At 43.4% G+C, this 23,533-nt stretch overlaps 1 protein-coding gene across 1 annotated transcript in view; it reads right to left on the reverse strand.

The window, feature by feature from the left end:
- The window catches only part of LOC138299178 (complement C4-B-like), a 541,079-nt gene that overhangs the window by 430,819 nt on the left and 86,727 nt on the right, over positions 1 to 23,533 (reverse strand). The window contains exons 4-5 of the mRNA XM_069237273.1: positions 1,103 to 1,173; positions 35 to 123 (exon numbers count right to left, since the gene is read on the reverse strand). Coding sequence (XP_069093374.1) covers positions 35 to 123; positions 1,103 to 1,173 — 160 coding nt within the window. The remainder of the gene's footprint in view (positions 1 to 34; positions 124 to 1,102; positions 1,174 to 23,533) is intronic.

Consider the following 23,533-nt stretch of genomic DNA (forward strand, 5'->3'; position numbering starts at 1 on the left):
ACCTGGAAAAAAAGAAGCTAGTGCGTTGACTTACTCGGAGATGTCTGGAATGGTGATCTGCTCGTTCATTATCCCAATGTCAGAACGTTTCTCTGACTTCTTCACTTGCAACCCTTGTGCATTCTGTCAAAGAAACAGAAACGTTTTGCAGAATTTATTCACCTTATGTACACGTTTCAAAGTATCAGGCCTTGCAACTTAGCTTTCAGCAGCAGCCGTGGGCTGCTGAGATTTAACAGCAGCTTTAAGTTGTACAACAGAACATGTGTCAGAAATGGACATAAGTGTGAATTCATGGGTGGGCTCTGATCTGAGTAATGAAGAGTGTAAGAGGGAGAGATGCTGTTTAAAGTAGTCAGCTATAGGCTGCTTTACTGGAGAGCATCAGGAGGAGTGCATGAGTCTGAGTACTGAGCATAAGAGAGAGGAATGTAATACCCGTCTCTGGGACTCAGTAAGCCTAAGAAAGATGGATGCACTTATGGTGACTGACTATGTAGCTAAGGAATAGAGGTCATAAGATGGAGGAAATGCCAGGGGTCTAGTAGCTTTTGGGCTTTCAGAGACCATTACATGGATGCATGCCCTTCCACTTACAGGAAGAGGCTGAGTACTAGATGGCACTGAAGGGAGGGAAAGCCCTTACAATATTGGGCACTAGGCATTACATGGATGCACCCCCTTGCACTTGCAGAGAGGCATTGGAGGGAGAGATTGTCCTTACAAATATGGGATCTGGGCCTCAGTACGAGACTGAATACAAGTACGGGAATTCCCTTACACCAGCACGCTGTAGGTCTCAGACGGCAACTGTAGGATAGATTCCCTTACAGGAATAGGATATGAGTTTCAGTAATGGGCGCTATAGGAAGCAGCAAATGTCCTTACTGTGACAGGGTCTGGGCATCATTACTGTAAGAGAAATACACTGTGGCTGTACATGGATTGTGCACTTTTGTTTCCAAAGATAGACAACACAAGTGAGCTTCTAACATGGAAGTGTGCCCTGATTTCATTTGATTCAGCTGTCACAACAGGGGGCTACCTTTCTTAACCATGTGTTTTGTGATAAGGCTGCCCAGAAGTGTGAAATGGAACTTACGTAGACTGTGACTGTGACAGAATCATCTACAGGCCTCATCACATGGTCGAGAATGAAGACCCGGAACTTCACTGTAAGACAACAGAGTATGAATTAGATTGACGTGACCTACTGCATACAAGGCCCATGGGCCACACCTCGGGCATTGCAACCTGGCACCTGGTAAGTTTGGCTCAGGAGTCTAAACAGGAATGTTTCCTGGATTATGAGCCCATGATATGGTCACCTCAGGAATATTCCTTAAACTCATCCATCTTAATAACTTTTTCCCTTCTGTTATTTGGAAGCCGGTTCTTGGTCTCACAGGAAGAAAGGGAGCAGTGACAAAATGAGCAAAGGTATGTGTGCAAGCAAGTTTTTGCACACTGCCTTACAAAGCCGAAGACACAACCCCTGAAGGGACCCTTTTCCTCCAGGAGTAGCACCTTCAGCCCGCATCAACGCCCCAGCCAACTCACCCTGTAGGGAAAACAGCAACATATCTCAGGATTTCATGGTGAAGATCTAAGGTGCTCTATACTGTGGCTGTCAGGAAGCAGTATCAGGGCATCCAGTGTGATAAGGGCTTGTTAAGTCTGTGGGAGTAACCAAGACCCTTACTGGCTGTAACATTTGCAGCTATGTGTAGCCATCACCAGCCCTGGTAGATGAAGAGCAGAAGGTGCACCAATGCGAGCCAGCGGATCTTTTATCTATTTTTGCGCTCTGATGTTTACTGTCTGCTTTATTGTAAATGGATGAACTGTGGTTTTAAGAGTTGTTATGTACTTTTATGAATTATGATTTTAGATCGCGTATGCACTCTTTGATTATGTACTTGACATTTTTATAGGTTATGCTAACTCAGTGAGTATTCAATTGTTATAGTAATATATTTATAGAAATGAGAGTACCCTATGGGAATATTCAAAGTTGGCATATTCTTACTTTAGCCATTTGGTGCCTGCTGGCTATCTCTGATCACTGCCTGGGGTGGGTGACAGCTGGGCCTTGTGTATTACCCCTAGACAGCCACACACAATGGGAGCATAGGTATTACTTTATGGGCCATCCTGACAGGATGGGAAGGAGCAGCTGTCCACAACCTCACACCCAAACGTACACCTGAATATGCTGTGTCCTGTCCCCACACAAAGGGCTGCATAACCCCCTGTAGTGAGCCTGGAGCCAGGGCAGGAAGGGCAGGACTCTGTGCACTTCAAAGGCCTGTCTTTAAAGTCTTCCCCACTTCAAAGGGCAAACTGGGTATAAGTACTGAACCTCTGTCACCACCAACTCAGCATACTTCTGGACCTTCTGGATTATGCCAGAAAGAAGGACTGCTGTGCTGAAGGATATCCACTCTGCTGGACTGCTGCTTTGTTGACTCCTGCCTTGCTGTGCAGCCTGCTGTCCCCCTGTCTGGGTGAGAAGGTCTGAACGTGCATCACTTGAACCCATAATGACTCAATGGAACAGCTGACTGGTTTTCTGATCTGAACTATGAGGGACATAAAAGACATCCAATCAAACTTCATTCTACACCTGGACTCTGCCATCTGTGAGTCTGTCCTGTCAAGTGGTGCCACCCGAGCCCTGGACTCTATGTCCTGAGCCTAAGGTGTTTTGCTACAGCAGAACTAACGAATCCCCTGTTGCTTGGGAAAAAGTGACGCGTCACCGCTGATGGATGTACAGAACTGGTGTATCGCCTTTGGAACCAGCACTGCAGCATTTTCTTCGGCGCATGGTTCCTGCATCCCAGTCAATGCCAGCCTCGCCGATGATGCCGACCTGCATCGGAGCGACTGCCCTCATCATAATCAGTGCATTGCAGTTGACCCACCCGGCACCCGCATTCAAACTCCATCACATCTTGGAACTGACGCATCGCTATTACTGTGTGGGGAACTTTGACGCATCTCATCAACTGCATGTGGAAAAACAACGGGGAAAAACGATGCATCTCTTTAACGCCGTGATTCAGACCAATGCAATACTCCAACACCAGGATTTTAAGGTGGACCCAACAGGTTCCCTGTAGCCGGCCCATGCTCCATTTTGGTCTGCCTGATCTTTAGATTTTGTCTGGTCCGGCACAACCAGATATCCCTAGTTAGCACTTCTTGCTTCTAAGCAATATTTTACGGTTTATTCTTTCAAAATTCATATCCTAAGTTCTGTTTACTGGATTTTTGTTTTTTTGTCTTGTTTTATTTATTGAATTTTCTTCTATTTTTCTAGCCTTGTGTGGAATATTTTTGTGTGATGTTTTCACTGTTTTACTGTTTGATGGGTTGCAAAAATATTTTACAAACTGCCTCGAAGGTAAGCTGGACTGCTCTGTGCTAAGCTACCAGAGGGTGAGCAAAGGTTAATTTAGGGTTTGCTTGACATCCTGACTAGGATTCATTAGGCAATGAAAGTAATTTATTAAAGACTCGTACCACTCAGTATACTAATCACTGCCTGGTTACTGACACCACTGTTTCCCTTTGTTCCTGCCAGGCTGAACAGAACAAGCCATGTTACCGGGACAGTACCTTTCCAGTTCTGGGTTTTGATTTAACGAATCAAAAGATTCTTGGAGTTGTAGTCTTAGTTCATTTTAGACCTCATAACAATGATATGTAAAAGCAAAGTCCTGGATAGGAAAAGTGGTGTCCAGGTTACATGCAGTCCAAATATGTCCAGATAATTTCAATGTGTGTAGTCAGCATGCTCTTTCTGGAATCACCCTTTTGTGATGAGTGTCTGCCTCCTGTCCATGCTCATTCAATGCTGTTGTGGATCAGTGGCAGTTAAAGCGCCCCATAGGAGACAAAGAAAACATACACACAAAGGACATGCCTGGAGACTTATGAAGAAGAAACACATGTTCCGAGGAGGAACACAAGTCACCAGCATATGCTAATAGGAAACGTTAGGACACGAGCATCCCCTAACATACCATACATTTTAACCAAAAAGGTAGCCTCAGCGAAAAGTAGTAGCAAAAGAGAGTGCTTCATGTACAGAATTGATATGAAGAATTGAAAGTACTCCATAGGCAATCTAATACAACCAGAGACAAAAATTAGTGCATGTTCTCTATCTCTCTTCTGCCTGTGCCCATTCTCTCTTGTCATAAATCAATGACAAGGATGGCACTCCATTGAAAGACCCATACAATATATCCAACAGATAAAACCCCGGAAGCTGGTGCAGAAGAAACGTATGCTCGAACGAAAAACACTAATTATCAGGTACATGCTCAGAAAAGACATTAGGACATATGCATAGCCTGAACTTTTCCAGATCAATCAATCAATCAAGGATTTATAGAGCACACTAATCACCTGTTAGGGTCTCAAAGCGCTGGGGGTGGGGAGCTACTGATCGTAGAGCCATGTCTTGAGGCGTTTCCTGAATGTCAAAGGGTCTTGGGTCTGGTGAAGGTGGAGCGGTAGGGAGTTCCAGGTCTTGGCGGCTAGGTGAGAGAAGGATCTTCCTCCGGCGTTGGTGCGGCGGATGTGGGGGTTGGAGGTGAGGGCGAGGCTGGCGGAGCGAAGATTGCAGGTGGGGGTGTGGAAGGTGAGTCTGTCGTTGAGGTAGGCTGGGCTTGTGTCGTGGAGGGCCTTGGGTGCGTGGATGAGGAGTTTGAAGGTGATCCTCTTTGATACTGGTAGCCAGTGAAGGTCTCTGAGGTGGGGGGAAATGTGGTCGCGGCATGGGATGTCCAGAATGAGGCGGGCCGATGCGTTCTGGATTCTTTGCAGCTTTGTTAGGAGTTTGGTTGTTATTCCTGCATATAGGGCGTTTCCGTAGTCTAATCGGCTGCTGACCAGGGCGTGGGTGACAGTTTTCCTGGTTTCGACGGGAATCCACTTGAATATTTTGCAGAGCATGCAGACAGTGTTGTAGCAGGAAGAGGAGATGGCATTGACCTGCTGAGTCATGCTGAGTCAGATAATTTAAACAAAACGTCTGCTTCAGTGAATAGAACACTTCAAAGGATTGCTTTATGTACAGAACGCTTTGTGATGTAAGGAACTGAAAACATGTCAAAAGTGGTCTCATGCAACTTAAGACACTAATAACCTCATGTACAATATTACAGTTTATGCACGTTTGTCATGTAACTGTGGCACTAAAACACCCCATTAAATGCACGGAGGCTGTTGAAGAAGAAACACATGTTCAAAGGAGAAACACAAATATGAACAGAAAAGACATTTCAACACGAGCAATCCTCAAATGTCATTGCAAATTGTGCAACACAGATTGCTTTATGGGAAGGAAGGATTACAACATTAAACAGCTGAATGTGAATTGTTTGTAGATGTAAGAAAGTAAGTAACTTACCTGTAACTATAGTTTTCCAGTATTGGTATTGTTGGAGTGTAGCTTTTATGTTCAATATTAACATGAAATGCTTGCAAACTAATGTATAATGATGCCACATAGAAAATGTACTAATGTGCTACTAATATACGCGTTTGAAATGTGCACACGGGGAGTGGCCACCAATGTATACGATGATAAATGAAATTGACTACTGATGAATTAATAATGTACTGATGTGTGATTTTATACTAGCATTAAGAGTTATATGTTAAGGCTTTGCTAAATTAATCACTAGGCCTTAGTTAGCAAGGGTCTGGGTCTAGCTCCCAGGTCTCATATTAAATGTGTTTTTCTAACGTGCAACGTGCTGTCTTCCTGAAGGACATGAAACTGTACTTTTCCAGAAGCTAGAGATGTGTGTGTAACCGTAGTAAATTCTTTCTCATGCGACCCGACTTGCTCAAGGAGACATTCTTGCCGAATGCAACAGTGTAATTCGCAACAGGTGCAAGGTCGCCTGTACTGGGACAACACAATGGAGCTACTGACTGGAGCGACAAGTGTAACTTTTCTTACCTGACATTCTACCCGTTGAAGACGTCAACCACATGAGGCAATAAACTACGTGAGAACTGTCTTAGGTGAAAATTCTAGTAAGGTGTGTGATGGATCATTGGACAGAGATAACGATGCACCAAATATTGCCCAATGGGAAATTAGAGACTTGTTAGCCAGATTCGATATAACGACGTGTCACAAGGAGAAATCAGCCATTACTTAGCCATTCTATGCCACTTTTCCTGAAGCCATTACGTGCTTTCTACTGAGCTATTCATGCTGTTACTTTGATATCCTGCCTTAAGACTTTGCTGTTTTATTCTTAGAACCATCCTCACCTTTCTTGCCTTGCCCGATACTTACTTCTCCTCCTTATGAGGGAAGAGCCTATTGCCTTGTCGTGCTGAGACTTTGCTGCTTATCCTGGCTGATGGCGAATCGACTGATGTCCTGAGAACGAAGACTGACTCTGTATGCTGACCCATTACGGAGGGTAACTATATGATAATGAGATTGTAATTGTCTGTTTGGCTTTCCTTTCTAGGTACCAACTGCTCTTTTGATAGAGTCCATAGTTAGATGTTTTCTAAATTTGTGTTACTAAATTGTTTTGCATGAAGCCCAACATGCTGATGCTAATTAGAGGTTAGTTAAGGAATTCACCAAAACGGATGCAAATAGACAAATGACTGGATCTTTGCTTTGTTGAATAATGTGCTAATGATACTCTGCTAAAGTTGATTCATGTAGATGTTGTGCTTTGTTCTAATGTTTATGATCTATGCTTTGATAAAGTCTTATTCAAGTTGTCATATTGTAACATTGTTGATGTGTTTGCTGGTATTGCGACAAATAAACTTGCTAGTAGAGAGTAACAAATAGGGAATAAATAGCTTAAATCTTACTAACTTTGTGTGGTTATTCATGACTGACGTTTAATTCTTATTAATGTCATTAACTAATTTGATTGATTTGTCATTGTGAATATTGATGAGGTTATTGATCTATTGATTGAAATGCTGAATAGATATCTCGTCCTAAGGAGTTCCCAATCAGGGTCAAAAGGTTAATTGGCCGAAAACGAGTCCCTGTGTAAGTAAATTATTAAAGGTGGGAAGCGTTATCAGTATCATTCATAGATTCTCATGCTTCAATCATTCCCTTTTGTCGAAGCGGGAGTCCCACGGTACCATAGATAGCAGAAGAGAAAAAACTTACTTAGAAGTGTTAAGAGCCTTCCTTTTAGCAGCTTTCTAACATCATTTAAGAAGAACCAAAGTCCAGCCAATCAGGCAACAACACCCTTTAACACCCTTTAAAACTCTCACCACAGAGGCTCCAATCCCTCAGATGTTCTAGCACAAGTGAGATATACATTTAGTGTAGCAATATGAGGGCCTTTATGGGGAAGAGGGTGGGTCGCATTTGACCCTATGAAAGATATCAATACTGGAGAACTACAGTTACAGGTAAGTAACTTATTTTCTTCTCCAGTATTGGACCTTTCATAGATTCATGTGCTGGAATCAGAATAGTTAACAGTTACCATCACAATGTTATGGTGGATGGTGGGATAGGATTAAGTAAAATAAGCTCACCTTATTAGAATAGATGACTTTGTATTGTTTGTCCCACCCCTGCACTGCACTTGGGAGAGGATTCAAGGCAGTAATGTTGCAAAAAGGTGTGCCTACTGGACCATGTTGCCACCCGGCAGATCTGTTGGATAGGCACACCAGCGAAGACAGCTGTAGTGTTGAAAACAGCTCTGGTAGAAGGCTCCTAACCTTATGTGACAAAGGTTTTCCTGCTTGTCTGTGACAAAACTGAATGGCTGCGGATTGGGAAAAATGTCATCAGTATGATAGTTTTTTTTAGGTGGAAGTCTGACTGGACTTTGGTATAAACCCTCGGTTAGTTCATAGAATTACAGTGTTTTGGGTAAATTGCAAGAATGGTTCTGTGACCGTCAGTGCCTGGAAGTCACTTACACATATCAAGGGCGTCAATGCTAGTAGCATTGCTGTCTTCCATATAAGGTATTTCAAGACCATTTTATGAATTGGCTCAAATGGATCTTTCATTAATTGGCGCAGTATGACATTGAGATGCCACTCAGGAGGAGGTTCCCTGACAGGAGGAAACACACTGAAAATTCCATGAGGATTTTTTTGATTACCCTAGCTGACCATTTGGCTTGACCTGCAGAATTTAGATATCGCTGCTAAATGCACTTTGATGGATGAGTGAGTTAGATCAGACTTAGCCAGTTGAAGTCGATATGGTAAGATCTGCTCCGTGGCCAAAGTAATGGAATGAAAGCCCTTGTCTTGACACCTGAGACAGAAACTCTCCATTTGAACTTGTATGTCTTGTTAGTGGAAGCAGCTCTAGCTTTGGAGAGGATTTCTCTGCAGTCCTATGGGACGTCTAACTGAGCAAGTTCATGGAACTTAGGAGCCAGGCCGACAATGGTAACAATGTCGGGTTGGGATGACGCACCTGGCCGTCATAAGTAAAGTTGGTATCAGTGTTAGTTGTATGTGGTCCTGTTCTGAGAGGAGGAGGAATTCTGTGAATCTGCCTGGGCTGGGAGCAATGAGGAACATCCAACAAGGTTCTCTTTTTAGCTTGTTGAGGAGCTTGGGAATCAATGGGATCGAGGAAAGGCGTATGCAAAGATTTTCGACCATCTTATTAAAAATGCATTTCCCCATGACCCTGGTTGTAGATGCCAGCTTGCGAAGTATTGGCATTTCCAATTGATCTTGGTGACAAACAGGTTGCTGTTCAATTTGCCCCAAAGGTCACAGATAGTGTGTAAAGTCTGTTGATCAAGCGCCCACTAATGGCAGCTGGTGGTTGTCCTACTCAGTGTGTCTGGTAAAACATTGGCCGCTCCATGCCCGTGTTGTGCCTTCAATGTTATGTGGTTGTGCAGGGCCCACTGCCAAATGTGTTTTGCTTGTTGTTGACAGAGCTGATGACCATGTTTCTCCCTACTTGTTTATGTACTGCTGGTGTTGTCGGTACGCATGAGCACTGATGAGCATGCTATCCTGGGGAGGAAAGATGTTAAGGCTAGTGCTATGGCCTTGAGCTCCACTGAGTTGATGTGCATCTCCTTTTCTATGCTGTTCCATCTCTGGCTGACGGTGAAGTCCTGAAGGTGAACACCCCAACCTTCTAAGGATGTGTGTGTTGTTACCACAAAGTCAGATACCTAAAGGCGGAATGTGACACCTTGGCAGATGTTGCAGTATTCTGTTTTGGCGTTCTTGGGATGCAAATACTTTGTTTTGAATGGTGTCCAGAACAGCTCCCAGGAAAGTCAAAATTACACGATTTCCTTATGTTGACTGTGAGACCCAGTGACTTGAAAAGTGAGAGATCAAGGGAAGTATGATTTGTGGCTTGTTGTGGCTGCCTTTATCAACCAGTCGTCCAGGTATGGGAATCCTTGACTCCTTTCTGCCGCAAATGAGTTGCCACTGGAACCAAACACTTGGTGAATACATGGGGAGCTGATTTGAGTCCAAAGGGGAGGATCCTGAATTGGTACTTTGAATCTTTGAATCCACATTGAGGCCCATATTTATACTTTTTGACGCTAAACTGCGCTAACGCAGTTTAGCGTCAAAAAGTTTTGCGCCGGCTAACGCCATTCTGAAGCGCCATGCGGGCGCCGTATTTATTGAATGGCGTTAGCCGGCGCAAGCAGACCGGCGCTGCCTGGTGTGCGCGAGAAAAACCACGTACACCAGGCAGCGCCGGCGTAGGGGGAAAATGGCGCATGGGCGTCTTAAAATGGGGCAAGTCAGGTTACGTCGAAAAAATCGTCGTAACCCGACTTGCGCCATTTATTTTCGACGCCCATCCCCCATCAACATGACTCCTATCATTGTAAAGATAGGAGTCATGCCCCCTTGCCCAATGGCCATGCCCAGGGGACTTCTGTCCCCTGGGCATGGTCATTGGGCATAGTGGCATGTAGGGGGGCACAAATCAGGCCCCCCTATGCCAAAATAAATTATTTAAAAAAAATAAAAAAATACTTACCTGAATGTCCCTGGGGTGGGTCCCTCCAGCCTTGGGTGTCCTCCTGGGGTGGGCAAGGGTGGCAGGGGGGGTCCCTGGGGGCAGGGGAGGGCACTCTGGGCTCATTTTGAGCCCACTTGTCCCTTAACGCCATGCCTGACCCAGGCGTTAAAAAGCGGCGCAAATGCGCCGTTTTTAGCCACGCCCACTCCCGGGCGTCTCTTTTGCCCGGGAGTATAAATACCACGTAAAGGCCTGGGAGTCATTTTTTAGACGGGAACGCCTCCCTTGCATATCATTAACGCAAGGAAGGGGTTCACGCTAAAAAATGACGCACATTCCGGGAACTTTGGCGCTATTCGCCTCTAACGCCATAGTATAAATATGGCGTTAGTTGGCGTTAGTTTAGCGTCGAATTTGCGTCGAAAAAAACGACGCAAATTCGGCGCAAACGGAGTATAAATACGGGCCTGAATCTCAGGTATTTTCGTTGCTTTCGGTAAATTGGGATGTGGAAGTGTGGACCTGGAGAGCCAAGGAAGTCATATGATACCTGTCTTAGAGGAGTTATAATTTCCAGCAGAAGTTGCTTGAGATGAGGAGGTGGTGTCCCTTTTTGTGGAACATTTGGGAGCTTGGTGATAAACTCCAGGGTGTGCCCTTGAGTCATGACATCCAGGAACCATCTGTCAATAGTAATTTTCGACAATTGTGGAAGAAAATGGAATAAGCGGCCTCCAAGTTGGTTGTTGATCTTGGGGGAAGCAACCGGCACCATGCAGGGGTCACAGTTTCCTGGCAGAGTCTCTGCCTCTTGAGGGTGGTTTTCCTCCTGTAGGCTGCTTACATGCCGCTGTAGGTGGCTGGTGATAGTGTTGTGTGTATTGTGGCCCATGTTGGCCTTGAAAAGATTGCTGTTGTCTGAAAGGTTGAAATCCTTCTCAAAACAAGAAAGAACCCCTTTCTTTTGCTCCTTGAAAGGGCTTTCTATGCATCTGCAAGGTGCCCATGATCTTGGCAGTGTCCATATCCGATTTGATGGTTTGGAGCGCATCGCTAATGTGGTTGCCTAAGAGGTCCTCGCCATTATATGGCATGTCCAGGATCTTGCTTTGGACTTCAGGCCTGAAAGTTGTAGCCTTGAGCCAACCCCGCCTGCGTAGTACTGCTGCTCCTGCTGGTTGTCGAAACTTTGCAGAAGACACATCAGTGGTGCAGTCTATAATTTCTGCTGATGCACTCTTTCGTTCCTAGAGAATGTTCTTAGCTTCCAGCTTTGTATCCTCTTGCAGGCGTTCTAGGTATTAAGCCATGTTAGATTACATTTGCCTGTCATAAAGCCCTAGTATTGCTAGGAAATTGGCCGCTCCAACTGTAGCAGCTGCCATGGTGGAAAACGCTTGCTGATATTGTCCAGTCGGCAGCCTTCTCAATCAAGTGGTGCAGCAATAGGGGTTGATGGATTTCGTGAGTGTTACAGAGCTGCCTGTGTTTATGACAGAATCTGGCTTGGGACGGCCGACTAAACAAGCTGGGGAATCATCCAGAGCCTTGCATTTCTTGTTGAGTCTGGGCAGCACAGCTGCTACTGTTCCTGGATTTTTCATTGCCTTTAATCTTTCTTCCCATTTGAAATACACTATGAGGTTAGCTCTTACTGGTTTTTGTTAGTTACTTAAAATCATATAAGAAGCAGTCAGACAGCTAGGTGGTTAGGGGAAGCTGAAACATTTTTGGCTGCAAACCACCAATGTCGTCTGGTGACGAGACCAATGGTTGTGGCATAAGTGGGGATGGCATTGGGATTAAGTAGTCATCCCACTCATTAGACATAGAAGTAGGGTCTCTAATTTCCCTTTCTTCTCTGTCCTCATCAGAGGAAGGTTGGTCATCCTCTGTAGGCTCCGCTAAAGTACTTGCCAGTGTAGGAAGAGGAGTTACTGGCAATGGTAGGGTACGCCGTCAGGCAAGGGGAAAACGAATTTGCTACGACATGGTGGATGCAGGTGGAGGGGGAGGTGTTGAGGATGCTGGATCAGGAAACTTATTGTAATAGTCGTGAAGCATATGTTGGAGATTGTTAACTAAATCCAATGGCATCTGGAGAGAATGTCCTTGTTCCTGTGAGTCATAGGTGGAGTAAAAGGCAAAACCTTACTAGGTGAGTTATGTACTGGCAGAATTGTCTCTGCAGGAAACTTTTTCTCATTAGAACCAATAGATGCAGGGATCAGGGGTGAGAATGGTATTGTTTTAATGGTGCAGTTATTGGCATTTTTAATGCTGTCGTCAAAGAGTCCTTCGTCCACAGTGTTGTCGTTGACGGCATCGTCGTCGATTGGTCCTTAGTTGACAGTGTCATTGTCAATGGGTTTGTTGCCGACAGATCCCTGGTCAGCCTCGACGGCAGTCTCAGCAACAGCTGTCTGGTTGTCATCGACGATGTTGGCGTCGACAGTCTCATCTTCAACGCTGTTGTTGTTGATGCTGTTGATGGTCTTGTAGATGGTGCTGTTGTCGACGGTACCTTGACAATTTTCATGAAGAATTTCCTCCTCTACAGTGCCGTTGTCAAGAAGATTCTGGAGGTAATGATGGTTGTGAAAGCTAGAGGTGACATCAAAATCACCCTGGGAAATATCGCAGTGGAGAAAGTGACAGTGGTGACAGTGACCATGGACACTATCATCCACGAGGAGGCCGTTGACTGTGTTGTTGATGAGAGATGAGTAATTGCCTCAGATTTACGCTTTGATTCTTTGGTCATGGACAGTAGGGATTTTGATGACCTTTTGACTGTCAGCACCTTTGAAGAAGGAGTTGGAGGCTCTGAATGCACCTCTTCTGAGGAGAATTTCTTCTTTTTTTATATATGTGGACGATACTCAGATTTTCTTTTTTGGTTGTTTCTTATATTGTAGAACAGATAGTGTCTGGTAAATCTTCTAAAAAATGAGTAAACTATGGAAAACATTCATCAGAGCTCAGGGAGACTGCCATCACTCAACATGCAGTATAAAATCTGAATGACTGGACACCCTGTGGTAAGGGTTGTAAAGGGTGCTGCCACCTGATTGGCTGGACTTGGGTTCTTTTTAAATGATGTTAATAAGTTGTTAAAGTGAAAGCTTTTAACATTAACTTCTATGTAAATTCTACCTCTACTGCTATCTATGGTACTGTGGGACTCCCACTTCAATGACTGGGAATGATTCAAGCATGTGAATCTATGAAAGATTCCAATACTGGAGAAAATTGTAATTGCTGCATTCAAAATCAAGCACTATCCAGGAAATGGAATAATATACTAAACAGCCAATAGAACGATGTGAGACATCAGTAGTTCGTTAGCAGAGCAAAAGCCCACTGTATGTACTTTCTGAAGAATTGGCAACAATAGGTCAAACTGAAAGTCAACCACAAGTCAAAAGTATAAGTTCAACCTGAAAATAAACTTTAATTATCATAACAAAAACCTACAGAGGAATACAACAGTAAGAAGCCTCACTTAAACCTCATAAAATAGAACGAATCAATATCTAACACAGAAATTGATAACAGAGACTTGCAAGCGCAGTCTGCAGGTCCTTTAAAACAGCTAATTTTCCTTTACTTTTCACAAGAAGTTTACATACTTAGTGAAATGCCCACCTCACAAAATGTACAGTATCATTGCGAAATGATCCATGAGCAGGTAGTGTTAAGTGTGAGTGTGTGTTAATTAACCAAGGCTAACTAAGAAGCAGGGTATGCCTGGTGCTTATTGGTAAGTGGAGTTAGGCGGCCCAAGGAGAAGTTGATGAACCTGCCATACACGGTCACTAACAACTGAGCACAGTTACCTCCATTGGATAATATTGGTACCGTAAATCAGACCTTTGCAAGTTTCAGTATAAGGGCCTGATTTAGATGTCAGCGGAGGGAATACTCCTTCACAAACATGACGGATATCCCGTCTGCTCTATTATGATCCGCATAGGATAGAATGGGATCATAATACAGCAAACAGGATATCTGTCACATTTGTTTTAAATTAGGCCCTAAGTCATAAAAGTCTTTGTAAGATTTTATCATGGTACTATTTAGGTGAAAGTTAAAATGGAAGATAGCTGAGAGCCATTTATCATCCAGAGTGTAAAAAAGTGGAATCTTATTGCAAAAGATATGGGTCCTTCCCAAGTAGTAAGTTTGCAACCTTCTTTCTACTTGGAACCAGGTACCCCATTGTAGCACTTTAGGGTAGCGGGGTAGAGCAGTTCAAGACCTACTTAGGGAGGTGGTGTTGGCTAGAATGTCAGTCCACAGACATGCAACAAACAACACTGAATAAATCATTACCCCGGTGGTGCTTTGGCTTATAAAAAGGGAAAGTGCTTTATTATGCACACACTACTCAATACTATGCATTAATTTACAAGATGGACATACCAATGGTGACACCGTCCTAACAATTCACCCTTATGAAAGCCCTGAACTTTAAGACCATGACAGCCCCCACAAATACTGGACACAACATGAAGGGGTGCAGTTATCAAATGGCAGGTCTACTGGGTTTGTGAGAGTGTCACCACATTCATAAAATAGAAATATGTCATATTAGACCATTGCAACATAATTGAACTGTTATGGATGGTGCCAAAACAGCAACTCCAAGCGTATTTGAAAACCTATGATATATAAGCCCCTGAGAGACTTAGAGTATCATCTGGGGAAAATAATGTGGGGTTAGGTGCGGGGCTACTGCGCTTCTAGCAGCCCCCAATGCACTTTGCCATATGATGTTTGTGCCCCTGGCCTTCCAGGGGCACTGCAGAAGACAAATATGCAAATTCTTCGGGTGTCCCAGGAGCTTCTGGGGCACCCCATGATCTGAAGCAATAAATATTTTATGAGCGGGTTTGCCTCTCTAGATGCCTTTGTTGTAAACATTTTGTAACAGCTGCCCCAGTCCAATTGGGGCACTAACATCACTGATTTTTGTTGGGGAAACTAAAGACGTGCGTAAGTGAGGGATCCCTGCAGGCTCCCCACGCCGCGGAATCTTTCCTGCGTGCTGCGCGGGAGACACTCCGTCAGTTCTCTGTGCACTAGTAACCTGCATGGGCGGGAGCAGAATGTGGAGTTCTTTCCACCCTGCTAGAAGGAGGCTTGATGTCAGGTGTGTCTCGGACACGAGCACAGAGGTTGGAAAAGGCACCCGACACCCTCTCCCGTGCCTGGCAACTGAGGGCCCCGGAGACTTCAAGGAGAGCAGTGGCACTCTTTTGCTTGCGACGTCTGTCTTTTCATTAATCCCTACAGATGTACCTGCCCATGCTATTAATGCTGACTCACAATATAAGGTCTACACCAGGTCAACATCAATCCCTGAAAGATCATATAACAGGCTGTCTATGCAAGGTTCCCGGGCTGAGCTGAATGGTAGTCTCGCGGGCTCAGCCTGCACGAGTGCACAGACGTGAAGATGTGCTTACATGAAAAACACACTTGTGTTTCTTAAAACATCACTATCTTTCTATATGTGCTCACTGGAACACAACCAAACAATTTCCAACCTGGCAGTTAGTTTAAAAAAATGATAAAAACTCTAATGGATAGTACAGTTTAAAATTATTTCACAGCTTGAAAAGATGAACAGAATAAAAAATGCTTTAGGTGTTCTGTGGTACTTCTAAAATTTGCAGCACAAGAGGCAATAGCAAGTTCCACCTAAATGTTGCTGTACAAGAGAGTGAAGGACTCTAACACTCTTTTGCCCAGCAGGGTCCTTAGGTTTGCCACATTCTGCAAACTCTGCTCTTATGGTAAATTCTGTAATATTCACAGATGTGTCCTATGCAGACAAACTATAGAGATACGTACATTGTGTCTGTTCTGAAACTTGTTTTCGCTTCTGCGAGTAATTCTTACTGGTAGATGTTACCCAGATAAACGCCAATCAAATTGCAGCATTTTGGCATTGTACAGCTGTTGACTATTTATTATGAATTGTGTTCGACATGTATCATTATTAACAATAATGGCAGTAGCACAGAGTTTACTCACTCTAGGTATTTTAGTGGTATGACTAGTAATAGGAGAAGCAGAACCAGTAGTAAAATGCTAGTAGCCTTGCTTGTAGGAGTGCAATATAGTCACACTGATACTGTTAGCAGGTCTACTGCTTACTATTGCAATACATTGACACAGACTCCTATTATCTGTGCAGGTAGGGCTGCTGAAATCCCGTTTGATCAATTGTTCTCGGGCAGTGACGCTACAGGAAGTGAGTCAGTTAAGTTTCTAGATCACTCATGATGGGTGGATAGAATGTTTCCAGTATTGGGCTTTTGAGGGTTCCTGTGGTCCAGGGGCCCTTGGGGGCCCATGATGCACCCTTAGGGGGTCTGCGACTGCTTAGAAAATTAAATAATATTGAGAGATTAATAAAGTGTATATTAATGAGGTCGCTAAATGTTAATTTGGACATTTTAAAATGTACTCTAAATGTCAAGGAATTTAAAATTGGAGGCTAAAAATGTCATTAGTATCCTCAGATTGATGAGTGAGAGCAGCGCAGGTGCGTCAAAGAGAATATAGTATGGGCCATGTGTGGCTTCAATTGAACTTAGAAATACTCCAACCTTCCTATTACAATGAAAATTGTTATTTTTTGCATTTATATTTGTTTGCAAATTAAATAAATGTGTTGTCATTTGTGTATGTGTTTGATGGAAAGCTTGCTTCTGTATTTTATTTGTATCGTTTTGCTGTTGAATTCATTGACAATGTTTAGGCCTGAGTCCCCGCCTTCCAGTAATGACTCAGTGAGGGGTCCCAGGGTTCCAATAATGATTCATTGAGGGTCCCTGGGCTCCAGTAATGATAAAGTGGGGGTCCACAGAAGTCAAAAGGTTAGGAACCACTGTATTAAAACAATTGGTTCACTTAGAATGAATAAAGACTGCAAATCCCAGATAAACCGGAACTAGAAACATTAAAAGAGGATGCAAGTTACATGGAGAACGCACACCATGGTGGACACTCCTGCTGACAGTTACAAAGAAGTTCACCTGGCTCCAACTGTGTCAGACGGGTTTTTGAACATGAAATTATGCTTATTTAGTGGAAAACTGGAATTCATTCAAGTACATCCAAAACGGCTAAAACTACTAAACAGTGTTAGAAATCAAATACGAGTTACAAAATGACTGTATTAAGCACACCTTTATCCAACTGCCGGATCTTTCGTAGCATAACATTCAGACTTGCACCGCTGCGCTGGAATAATTTTATTTTTTTGGGGTGCTGCCAGCACCATGAACTCACTAAGGCTAGTGAATAATCCCATTATTTAACAAGCATTTGCAATGCATATTTCAACAAAATAAATTGTCATCTTTTGACAAGAGCGCCCACAGGCAAGGAAAAAAAAAAGAGTGGAAACTGAGAAAATACAGCAACAAAATAAAATAAAGTTAACTTTAAAAATAAAACTTTGCAATTTTGTTTGTCCTGCTGGGCATGTTTTTGCAAGTCACAAGCCCGTCTGTATGCGAGGCACTGGAAGTTAGAACAAAATAGTACCTCAATCACGTCGGGAGGAGCGGACAGGCACTAATTAAATTGAAATTAATAAGTGCTTGATTCCTGCCCCACACAGAGGAACAGAAATGATGCCAGACATGCCTTGACGAATTGTGAGGATGTAAAGAAGAGTGCCACGCAAACCAACAAATGGTGAGCCGCAGGCGCGCGCCAAACCCTTTACTGAACACAACAGCGCGTCGCATATGAGAGCATGCGCTAGCGCATGCACTCGCAGGCTCGACCCTAAGAATCAAATGTACCAAATGAGTACAAACGTTGGCACGAGAAAGTCTTGGAGATTAGTGGTGGTGCATTTTGGAATGCATTTTCCTAATGTATTGCTAAAACATGGTGAAGTAGTGGCTTGCCAGTTATAGACCACATTCTTCAATGTAATTTGTGCAACAAATTGACCCAAAACAACTACTAACTGTCATGTCAGCTTTGACTGAGGAAGAAAAAGATCATCATCATTTTTCATAAATTGTGATAGTATGTAATGATGACATACCAGAGGAAATATGTGATACCAACATGAAAAATGGCACTGCCCTGTGAAGTTGCAATTCTTTGCCTCTAGGGGTTACTATGACCCTTCGTAAAACCATCCTCAAAAGTTCAGAACAAAACAAAATTGATTGCTTTGCAGGGGACAGTTTCTGTTTCTGCCTCTCTCTCTTGCTGACTCCATCTTTCTTTCTTTCTCTTTCTCTAACGTTTCCTCTTACTCTGTCCCTCTTCTTTGCTCTCCTACTACTAATGCTATCTAAAATGTGAAAAATAAGTTACAAAATACTATTGGTGGTGAAGTATTGCCTCTCAGTCATGGCTATCTGGTCCACTCAAGTCTGCAGACAACATCTCCCAAAACTTAACGTAAAATAAATCTGATGGTGACCTCAAGGAAACACTAAGGGTCCGATTCACAAAGTAAACTTAAACCTGAAGTCTAAGTTTAGACCTAAAGTCTAACTTTAGACCTGAAGTCTTAGGGGCATATTTACAAGAAAGTGGCACATCATAGATGATGCACCACTTTTCTTGCGCCCCCCTACCTACCAGCACTTAACAACACCATGGTAGCGCTGTATTTATGATACAGCGCATCATGGCAGTCATTATGCCAATAGCGTTAGAACATTTTACACTATTGTGGTGCTTTGCTGCACCAGCTTCAAAATGTTGACGCTAGTGCAGCAAAGTTCAAAGAGGCTCATAGGTTACTATAGGTTGCTAATGATGCCAAAAATGGCGCAGTGAAATCATGTAAATTTCACTGCGCCATTTTTGCAACCCTTCTAGTGCCGGAATGCCCCCCTTGCATACATTATGCCTGGCGCAGGCATATTGTGGTGCAAGGGGCTACAAAGTTGCACAATGCATGCCTTGCGCCACTTTGTAAATATGGTGTGCCAAAAATTCCTCCTTAATGCTACACTTGTGTAAAACAAATATGCTAATGTTGCACAAGGAGGCGCTAGGGGCTTGTAAATATGCTTCTAAGTTTACACCTGAAGCCTAAACTTAGACTTTTGGTCTAAATTTAGCCTCTAAGGCTAACTTTAGACCTGAAGTCTAAACTCAGACTTCAGGTCTAAGTTTACCTTTGTGAATCAGGCCCTAAATGCTTTTCTTATATTATTCCTTACATTGCCTCAATATTGGTCCTCTGCAGCACCAAAAAAGTTATATTTCCAAGAAAACATTTTGTGCCTGTGATGAGAGGTCACTTTTTACATGTTTGCCTCCTAATTTCTGGACCAATGCTGCTGATGTGTTGACTTTTTGAACATTAGGGTCCTGCCACCCTGCAACCAGTGTATGTGCTCTGACCCCTCAAAAAATGTAGAATTGGATAATCCCTGATTGGCATATTTGATTTCCCTGTAAATCCTAGTATATGGTACTTACTCTTTGTGCTTCAGGCTTGTAGGTTAAATATCACCAGTGGATTGAAGCACTTACTGTGCCCCTTACTCTCTCATATCTCATTGATATTCATTGACTTTGAGCTGAATGCCCACCCCCCCCTGAATAGTTTGCAGACCCCTGAAAGGTTGGTGGCACTCCTGTGTCTCATGGCCTACAGGGCCTTGCAGTATGCTCTTGGTCCTGGCAGTGAAAAATCTCCAAAGTCATTTTTTATGATGACTCTCCGATAGAAAAAAAACTGGGTTATATTATAAGACTTTATAATGCATAACTTCAGTTTAGGAATATCTACAACAGTGATTCAGTGACTTAAATTATTAGCTATTTAAAATCAAATCTGACAACAAAGTCAGATTTTATATTGCTATTTTAAAAACACATTTTTTAGAAAGTTGGCAATTTTCTGCGTAAAGCCTCTAGCAGCCCTTTCAGAGATAATCTCAAACGGTCGCCTGGCAGCCTGCTGGGAGGTGTGAACTGCTCCTAGTGAAGGGTACAATATGACTGTGGGTGGGAGGAGGTGGGACTTCTTCCACATCAAATGTACAAACATTAATTGGGCAGCTCCTCTAACAGACAGATGTAACTCACACCTACAGCCCCTTTCATTGTGCAAGTAGCTATAGTGCCATCAGTTCTGGGAGGGTGTGTGTGTTCCAGTACTGGGTTTGCAGGGGGAGATCAACATTTTCCTAGATGTGCTGAAGCAGGAGTTATTTTCATAAAATATTAATGAGTATTCATGTATTGAGAGTAATGGATTTGCATAGAAAATGTAATAACAGAGAAATTAATGCACACGTTTGAAAATGTGATAACGATGAATGGCCACCGATATTCCTCAAGTTTACTTATTAATAATCTAATGCTATGAAATATTGAGTATATGTTTGATTAATGTAATAATCTGTCATATTAAAGGCTATGCATTATGTTATTGCTTAATTAATTGAGAGCCTTAACTTAGCGGAGGTCATGGCCCAGTTGCACGGCTTCATGTCAAGCTGCATTTTCTTGTGCGTTTAATAAAATTGCTGTCTGAGAGAATTAAATTGTGATTTTCCATTGTAGTTTAAATGTGCTTGTAGCCAAATGTTTTGTCATGAGAACCGCTTGCTAGAAGATGCTGTTTTCGCTGAATGTAACAAAATGCATGTAATGTGTGTAAAACTGACTATCTCAGGAGAACAATGGAGACACTGACTAGAGTATAAACTGCCACAATATTGTTACCTGATGAGCCGAATGACCAGGACATTTCAAGAGAAGCCAATCAGCGACATGTGAACCATGCCCTAACAAGAAATGTAGATTTGATATTGTAGTTTTATTGGACTAAGTGTGAACATGGGAATCCCTTGGCCAATGGGGACTTGGGAAGTAGTTTTAGGAAATCCAACTTAGCCAGACTGCGCAGTAAGGAAAGACCGCTTTTTTTCACTTGTGCGTCTTGATGAGAGACGTGCTTACTTTAATGCTTGAAGACTTTGCCTTTTCCGAACTTTGATGCTGAAACCTCAATACTTGCTGACCAGACTGATGACCTGAGGACGAAGACTGACACTGCTTGCTGATCCATATTGAGGATAGGTACTATGAATTAGAATAATGATTACCATGTCTATTTGCTTTTGTTCCTAGGTACTAACCGCAATATTGTGATAGAGTCATAGTTAGATGTTTTCCAAATTGTGTTGACTAAATTATTTTGCATGAAGCCCAACATGCTGATGCTAATCTGATGTTAGTTAAGGATCCTCACTAATGAAATTCTGCTGATAGGGAATAATGCTTGATGAATTGCTCTACTGAACTTACATGAATATAATCTCATTGATGCAGTTGACCTCGTTATTAACTTGCACCATAATCTTAGAATGTGTTGTATTTCAAGCTTTGATTAGATTACGTTTCTTACGCCGCTTTGGACAGCCGGTATTGCTTCTACATGTGTTTCATTTGATTTTGAGACTAATCTACATGACATTAGCATTGTTAATATAGGGAAATAAACATTTTAACTTTTACATAAACGTGTGGTTATTCATGACTGCAAGGTCGTGGGGTGTGACAATTACTGACTCCTATTGATTACTGATGCTATTGATTATTGATGTCATTGATTGGTTATTGATTATTGACCTGTCTGTATTGGATCTATGGGAACAAAAGGTTCATCAACCTATTGTATGTGTGCACCGAGCTCTGAGCAGGAGAAGTAATGTTCTGTCGTTTTGGATTTTGGCAGAGCAGGGTACCAGGGGTTTGTTTAGGGCCATCATCTAGGAAATGTTGTCAAAATAGATCGGGTTGACCCTAGGAACGTTTGCCCTATTGACTAGGGAGTCACACACACCGACAAGCTACTGCCAGACCCAAAAATAGTACCCCCAGATTACCTTCTTCAGAATACCTCTGGACCTATGGAAGACAGAAGAAGGACTGCACATGCTGAGCCCTGGACCTCAAAGAGAGGACGCACCTACTGCAACACTTGGAGAGAGACCTGAAGGGTTAGAGCTGCTCCCAGTTCTACACAGGACAGTAGAATGGACTCCAAGGGCTAGTTGGATTGCTTTCTGTTAAGCTCCAGGAACAGTTGAGCGGACCAGTTCCAAATGGATTTCCCCTGGACCCTGCTGGTGGCTTCTGGGAGATGAGTCGTAACCCCCAGGTGGTCCTAGACCAAAAGGTCCTAGACCCTTGGATGATATTAGAGTTCACTCTTCTCCCGCAAGAACTGAAAAACTGGACACTTGGAGCCTATTTTTTTTTTTTTTTTAGAAAGAACAAGAGGTTCATACCATCCTCAGTCTCCCTCGAACAGACTCCACTGAGGCCACCTGTAGAAGGCTGGCCGTCTACGTAGTGTGCAAAACTAGGCACACTGTTCAGGGGGTCCAGGCAACCACACGTTGGTTTCCAGAGGTAAAAACTAGATCACCTAATGTTCTAATTTTTGGTTGAGCAGTAATGCCAATCTTGGAGAAGTGCAAAGTATTCGTTGTACACACAGTATCAATCATGCATCTCACACATTAGAAGGAATAATTTTAGACCAATTTATAAAAAAAACTTCGGATTTTTATATACATTTTAAGGCTAAGATGATCAAAATTGGTTAAGTACTTCTTAAGATATGTATTTTTGAGGTTTTAATAAATGCAGTCTTTCTGTGCGTAATTACGTACCATAGGAATCAATAGGCAGTTACTTTTAAAAATGTGTATAAAATCACTCGGTTAGCTTACCAAGTAACACTTTTGCAGGTTGGTAGAGTTCGTCAGTGGGCACACTGTGCCAGCTGGAGAAGTTCGTGTGGCTCCCGGTTCCGGCGGGAGCACGTTTGAAAGTCTCTTGGAGCTGGTGCAGGGCCACTGAGGGGGGCCACTTGGAAAAGGTCTGTTCTCACAGCTTTAAAGGTTTAAAGGTGTTGTCTGGGGGTCCCCTTGGAGTGATGAGGTTGCAAGGGGTGAGGGCCCCTTGGGGCACAGCTGGTTCTTAGTTGCAGGGCACAGGGCGGCCAGGTGCAGAGCGAATCAGTGAGACAGAGGCTGTGCGCAAAGGAGCCCTTTGGATCTGGGGGTAGGTCTCTTTGTCCGTCACTTACAGGACAACGGGGGCACTCTGGTGGGAGGTCCGGGATGTTCCTGAAGTCCCTCTACTAGGGCTTCCTTCTGGTCCTTTTTCAGCTCTGGACGAGGCTGGTTTTCTGGGTGTCCGTGTCAGCTGACCAGAACCCAGAGTATTAGTATGGTCCGGCCACTAAAGGGCGCAGTGCCACCAAACTTGGCACACTTGCATGGTTTGTCCTTGTGGTCATTGGTGTGTCGTCAGGTCTGGCTGCAACTTCCATTTTGGGAGATATTGGCTGGTCAGTGAAGTGACCCTCACTGCATTGCTGGTTGTTGGTTTGTTGCAGAGTGGTACCTCCACTCTGGAGGGAGTTCTTGGGCGATTGGTGAAGCCTGGAGGCCCTCTGGGTTTCTTGAGGTCAGTCCAGTGTCCAGCTCCTCTGCAGCGGTGATT

The sequence above is a fragment of the Pleurodeles waltl genome, chromosome 6, assembly GCF_031143425.1.
Source record: "Pleurodeles waltl isolate 20211129_DDA chromosome 6, aPleWal1.hap1.20221129, whole genome shotgun sequence".
Taxonomy (NCBI): Eukaryota; Metazoa; Chordata; class Amphibia; order Caudata; family Salamandridae; genus Pleurodeles; species Pleurodeles waltl.